Below are 6,000 nucleotides of genomic sequence, written 5' to 3' on the forward strand. Positions count from 1 at the left end.
GTAGAGACACTACATACTGATATACACCTGAACATCAGCAGGAGAGGACTCTTTAAAGTAGAGACACTACATACTGATATACACCTGAACATCAGCAGGAGAGGACTCTTTAAAGTAGAGACACTACATACTGATATACACCTGAGCATCAGCAGGAGAGGACTCTTTAAAGTAGAGACACTACATACTGATATACACCTGAACATCAGCAGGAGAGGACTCTTTAAAGTAGAGACACTACATACTGATATACACCTGAACATCAGCAGGAGAGGACTCTTTCAAGTAGAGACACTACATACTGATATACACCTGAACATCATCAGGAGAGGACTCTTTAAAGTAGAGACACTACATACTGATATACACCTGAACATCAGCAGGAGAGGACTCTTTAAAGTAGAGACACTCCATACTAATTTGAACCTGAACATTTGCATAATATGTCCTCTTTAAATAAAAATAATTGAATTTGTTTTTTATTCAAAGTATTTGCTGCTACTTTGGTTATATTGTTCATGTACATTTACAACTACATGTATTTATTTACAATGGATCCAATAAAAGGATTTGCTCATTTGTTTCATATTATAAAATGATGTGTGTCAGGGTTCTCATACTGATAATCATGAATACTATGTTCTAATCCCACTTTAGGATGTTGAACTTGCAACAACCCAAATGGAGCCAATGGTATTGGGACTCTATCTCGTGAAACACGAAGGAGCAGAACCCGGGCGTCATCATCGAGGGTGTTGGAGTGCTGCGAGAGCTGAAATACTTGGCAAATGGATGGGCAGTATTGCTTGGACTGATTTACAGCCTCAATCTGAGCTACCCCAAGGACCTGAAACATACATTTGAATTCATTCAAAAAGTATTGATGGGGTTGGATGGCAACAGACTGTCAACCAAGGTGCAGGTTCTGAAAAACAGATTACAAGAGTAATCCCAAGGACAAAATACTGTGACAGAGATAACGTCCAGTTCATTTCCATCTCGGTACATTCTCTCACACACACACACACACACACAGAGAGAGAGAGACACCACAAACACAGAGACACACACAGACACACACCACACACAGAGAGACACACCACACACACACACACACACACACACACAGAGAGAGACACCACACACACACAGACACACCACACACACACAGACACACCACACACACACAGACACACCACACACACAGAGACACACCACACACACACAGACACACCACACACACACACACACACCACACACACAGAGACACACCACACACACACAGACACACCACACACACACACACACACACACAGAGAGAGACACCACAAACACAGAGACACACCACACACACAGACACTCACAATTGTATTTCTGCTTTTGAAAGTTCAAGACATATGTTCATGTGTATAACAGAGGCAAAGATCTACTGTAACACATTATGTGCTTGAGCAATATTATGTGATGCGTTTCATCTAAGTGTTTGGAAAGACATAAAAACACCATACTTCATAGTAAAGTTGCATTTTATAAAATGTTCAGATAATAAGTCATTATTGTAGCTTTTCAGCCCACATGTTAACTTCTTGAGTCACTCGTGTTTCTCATCACTGTCAAGTTCAGCAGCTGTCATGGGTTTTTTACGCAAAGAGCTTTAAAATTCTAATATGTGCACCTACCACAAATGGGCTGTTGGAGTTAAGTGTTTTTTTGTTGTTGAATTGTTGGGGCAATTCAGATGGTTGTTTGCAAAATGCAATGTTATAAGTGTAAAATGAACATTTAAAATAAAGTGAGCGGAATACAAATTACTGAGTTGGAGTCATTTGAATTACTTATATTGATAGAGCAATTTGGATTAAATGATGTTAAGTGCAAATAACACAATCCTACAACATAAATGGAACTAATTTGTGTTAAGTAATTACAACCTAACTGTGTTAGGTAAATCAGTGCAAACTTTAAGTAAATACAACATAATTGTGTTAAGTAAAAACAACAATTTAAGTAAATTCAACATAACTGTGTTAAGCAAATACAACATAACTGTATGATGTAGCATTTAATTAAGATGCTTTTGTAAGATTTACTTAAATGCAAGAAGTAAATATTAGTTTACTAGTCTGTTTCCTATTTACTTAGCCTTGTTACGTGCAGCCGGTTGACATAACTAGATTAAGTAAATCTAACATATCATTTCTTTGAGTGTGTTCTCCTTCCCTCTTTCATTTCTCCATGCTTTCACTACTTCCATTTTCACTTCCCATTCTAACTCTAATCTGAAAACATGACAATCCACCAAAAAACGAGATATTTGCACCACAAAAAAAGCAGGACTATTTTTCACATTAAGATATTTGAAAGCAAATCTATTAATTTTAACATTTGTTTCACTTTTCTTTCCTAAAGTTTCGATTGCATAATTTAATAATGATTTTATTTTCTAAATGTGCTTGCTTCTTGGAAAGTATATCATGCAAAACATATGCTTTGTTTTACAGTAAAGTAAACTCTCATTGCACAAGCTCCCTCTGCTGCAGCACTTTCAGAAGCACACAGTTCACTAACTCAACCTATACTCACATTATTCACACATGAGAGAGTGTTTGTGTTTGTGTCTGCAGAGATCTGCTTCTCAGTGTGAGAGGACAGTAGAGACCTCCACATGTTGGGAGGATCTCTGCTGCTTCCTACTGGTGAGAAAATACAAGTGTTTGAAACTAAAGACAGCTGAACAAGAACACCTTTAAAAGAGTTTATTTTCACCTGAAAACGTTTTTTATTTCCAACACAAAACTCCAAACAAAGCAAAACATATTTCACTTAAAAGGTGTTACATGGAAATACATCTGCAGTCTGGTAAGGCTATTAGGTAACTTCATTTGGTAAAATACAACACAATCAAATATACTAAAGAAAATGCAATATTCCATTAAATGATATAACTAAACAACGGTTAATAAAACCAAGCAAGAATTAATTTAAAAAAAACACATTTTGCCCATGCTCTAATTATTCAGAATACAGTAAATCTCCAACATGTCTGAACCTTTTTCACAATCCACCTCTAGAGGGACTCACATGTTTTCATAAAGCTGCTGCTGTACTCTCACTTTGATGCATTTAAGCTAAAGAAAGCAAAAACAAGGTTAATATAAATCTGATTAAACTCTGCTAGCTGTGCCCTTAAACTCTAAATCTTTGATCCAAGTGATCATGCTATTGATTTAAACATTACATTGGTTTCTTTCTTGGTTTGTTGACGGTGGCGTAGAGGAGGCTGGGATCAGCGGAGGCAGCAGAGGAAGAGGAGGGGGCTCTCACAGTGCTGTAGGTCACTGCATCATCTTCTTCATCATCATCATGAAGGTGAGCCTGCAGGGGAAGAAAAGTGATTATGCATAAAGGAGTTCTGAAAGTCTTAATTGTACAGAAGTCTGTGAGAAAATGACCCTACGTCTCACTTGATTTATATCCTCAATAAACATTTCTCTGCAGATTTTATGTTCTCAATCTCAGTTTTCAAGTCTTCTTTAATACAGCATGATGTTCGGTGAGTTATGGTCACATTTAGAGTAGAATAGACGATAAAGTCACATCACCAGTGAAATCAATGAGACAGCTCACCCTGGCTTTCCTGCTGCTCTTCCTGGTGTAGCTGATGGAGGCGTAGGAAACACCATCTTCAGGGTCAGCCTACACAAATAAAATGTATAATGAGTAGTTATTAATAATGTCACCTTGAAAAAAAACACAATAGCTGCTAAGTATCAAGCACAGTACAATAAGAAATACAGCCATTAATTAACTTTTTTAATGAAGTTTGAGTTTAACTACATGAATAGTGAATAACAAAAACTTTAAACCCTGCTAAATTATTGAAATCCCTATTTTATAAATGTTTAATATTTCAGTTTTAAAACATGTTATTTATCAATGTTAAAACTCACCACGTTGTCATCCGTCTCCGTATCAGTTCCTAAAAGGAATACAAAATAAATGAGACTTGGGTTAAAATCCAGGTTCATCAAAAGCTTGTTGTTTGTAAAGTATAATGTGTGAATGTCCTCACCTTGAGTCCTCTTCCGTCTGATGACAGCCACAGTGATTATTGTGAGTGCTGCAACACCCACGATCACAACGATGATCCACCACCACCAACCTGGAAGAGAGAAGTTAGAAGAGTTACATAGACTCAGAGGTTTCTATCTCTTTGTCCTTAAACTCTGAATCAACAAAATAAAATGTTTAACTGTAAAAGGAGTGTTTCTATTAGTCACTACCTTTATTGTCTTGTCCTGTTTGATTGTTGTCATTATCAGATGCATTTTTGGTTTTCTCTTTTGTCCTAATTTCCACTGTTGTCCATGTTGTTGACACTGTAGTCCCCTTCCCTGCATCACCACCTTAATGAATAAAATAACAACATGCTGTTCAGTTATAAAAACTAATGTAAGCATCATCATGTTCTCACCTGAGGACTGAAGAGAAACAGCTGTGGTTCTGTCCTGTAACCATCAAACACTTTACAAGTAAATACATTAAACCTTACCTGAGTTTATGTTGTTTTTAGCTGTTGTTGTTGTTGTTGTTGGTGGTGGTCGATTAGTTGTTGCTGGTTTTCTGTCCTCACCTAAACAGATGAACAAAACTTAACAAACTATTCAATTTTAATCGTCCATAAAATAAACAAATATTGAAGTATTTTTTTTTAAACCAGTAAGAAGTGACTTTAAACAGATCATCATGTTCTCACCTGAGGTCTGAGGACTGAAGGTCTGCACGTTGGCACCATCTCTTACTTCACAAGTAAACAACTCAGACCTTGTTGTGTTACTAAAATGAGAAGTCAGAAATGTCACAGAGGCAGAGCAGGAAGACTGTGATGTCTTTATATCTCTGTGATCTTTATCCACATCTCGACCCTGAAGCAGCCACTTCACTTTGTCTCTACAGTCTCCATTTGTCGACACAGAGCAGTCTAACGTCACCTCATCAGTGTCCTGATGTTCAGTCACTAAAGATGGAGATATTGTGAGAGAAAGACAACAAAAATACAACTTAATCACTGTTATCGTAATTATTGTAAGTTTTCATTGTATTGATAGAGACAGTTTGAAGAAATTATCATATCAATACTCACAGGTAACAACAGACAGACCAACATATGATCCATGACCTTGTTGGTTTCCTGATATATACTGTGTGCAGGTGTAACGACCAGCATCCTCCTCTGTGACCTTCTTTATAACCAGAGAACAGTTTTTTTCAACTCTCATTCTGGCTGATTTAGCTTTGGCATCGTTGTGAATCCTTCCGTATTCAAACAGTGTCACTGAGCTTCTTGAATCACTGAAGAGCCAGGTAGTACTGTTACACTCATCCTGATCATGTATCACATTTTCAAAAGGCAAAGCGACTTTATGTCCAACTCTGACAATGCAGAAGTTATCTTTCACATCTGCAGCTGTTTAAAAAAACAAAGACGGAAATAAATATGAATACAACTGTAGTGTTAACAGTTAACATGATGATCATTATACAGTAGATACAGAAGTTTGAATATGTATCTCTGTGAGAGTTTTGGTTTCTAAGAGTTCACTAAAGTCACCACGTTACAAACACAACTCATCATTCTCAGTTAAAGGAACAGTACGTAGTAAAGTACCGTTAGTGATATTAAAGCTGTTTTATTTAAAGTGTGTTCTCTGCATCCTCACCTGGAAAGTGGAGCAGCAGCATCATGAATGAAGACATTATGATCCTTCTGGATTCAGACATCGTGCTTCTCTCTCGGTCTCTGGCTCTCGACTGTCAGAGTCTCTCACCTGCTGCTTCTTTATTTCCCTTCTGGGAACTGAAGGGAAAGTGTTTCTGTGAGGATGTGGTTAACCAGTAACCACAGGTTAACCTGGCTGTTAACCCGGTTAACCTGTGGTTTTACCCTCTGATGCTGAGCAGATAAGGTACGTGCTTAAAGCAAAACCGTGCAGAGAATGT

At 37.3% G+C, this 6,000-nt stretch overlaps 1 protein-coding gene across 2 annotated transcripts; it reads right to left on the minus strand.

Moving 5' to 3' along the window:
- Positions 1-2,760: 2,760 nt before the first annotated feature.
- LOC117482514 lies at positions 2,761-5,791 on the minus strand. 2 transcript variants are annotated; one of them, XM_034130617.1, is made up of 9 exons: positions 5,721-5,791; positions 5,144-5,467; positions 4,757-5,017; positions 4,553-4,633; positions 4,284-4,406; positions 4,073-4,162; positions 3,951-3,979; positions 3,628-3,696; positions 2,761-3,375 (listed from the first exon to the last, which is right to left on the minus strand). In XM_034130617.1, the coding sequence occupies exons 1-9, from the start codon at positions 5,779-5,781 to the stop codon at positions 3,235-3,237; spliced, it is 1,179 nt and encodes a 392-aa protein (XP_033986508.1). In that variant the 5' UTR covers positions 5,782-5,791; the 3' UTR covers positions 2,761-3,234. The 2 variants fall into 2 exon arrangements, with proteins under 2 accessions (XP_033986508.1, XP_033986509.1); XM_034130618.1 differs by lacking the exons at positions 4,284-4,406; positions 4,553-4,633.
- Positions 5,792-6,000: the final 209 nt, after the last annotated feature.

This window comes from Trematomus bernacchii, unplaced genomic scaffold (assembly GCF_902827165.1).
Source record: "Trematomus bernacchii unplaced genomic scaffold, fTreBer1.1, whole genome shotgun sequence".
Classification (NCBI taxonomy): Eukaryota; Metazoa; Chordata; class Actinopteri; order Perciformes; family Nototheniidae; genus Trematomus; species Trematomus bernacchii.

Excerpts from the sequence above, each read along its gene's own strand:
- LOC117482514 (XM_034130617.1), bottom strand. The coding sequence starts at position 5,781 with ATGTCTGAATCCAGAAGGATCATAATGTCTTCATTCATGATGCTGCTG. Across the intron at positions 5,018-5,143 it reads TGGTCTGTCTGTTGTTACCT|TGACTGAACATCAGGACACT; the intron begins GTGAGTATTGAT and ends CTCCATCTTTAG. Across the intron at positions 3,697-3,950 it reads CGGAGACGGATGACAACGTG|GCTGACCCTGAAGATGGTGT; the intron begins GTGAGTTTTAAC and ends TTATTTGTGTAG.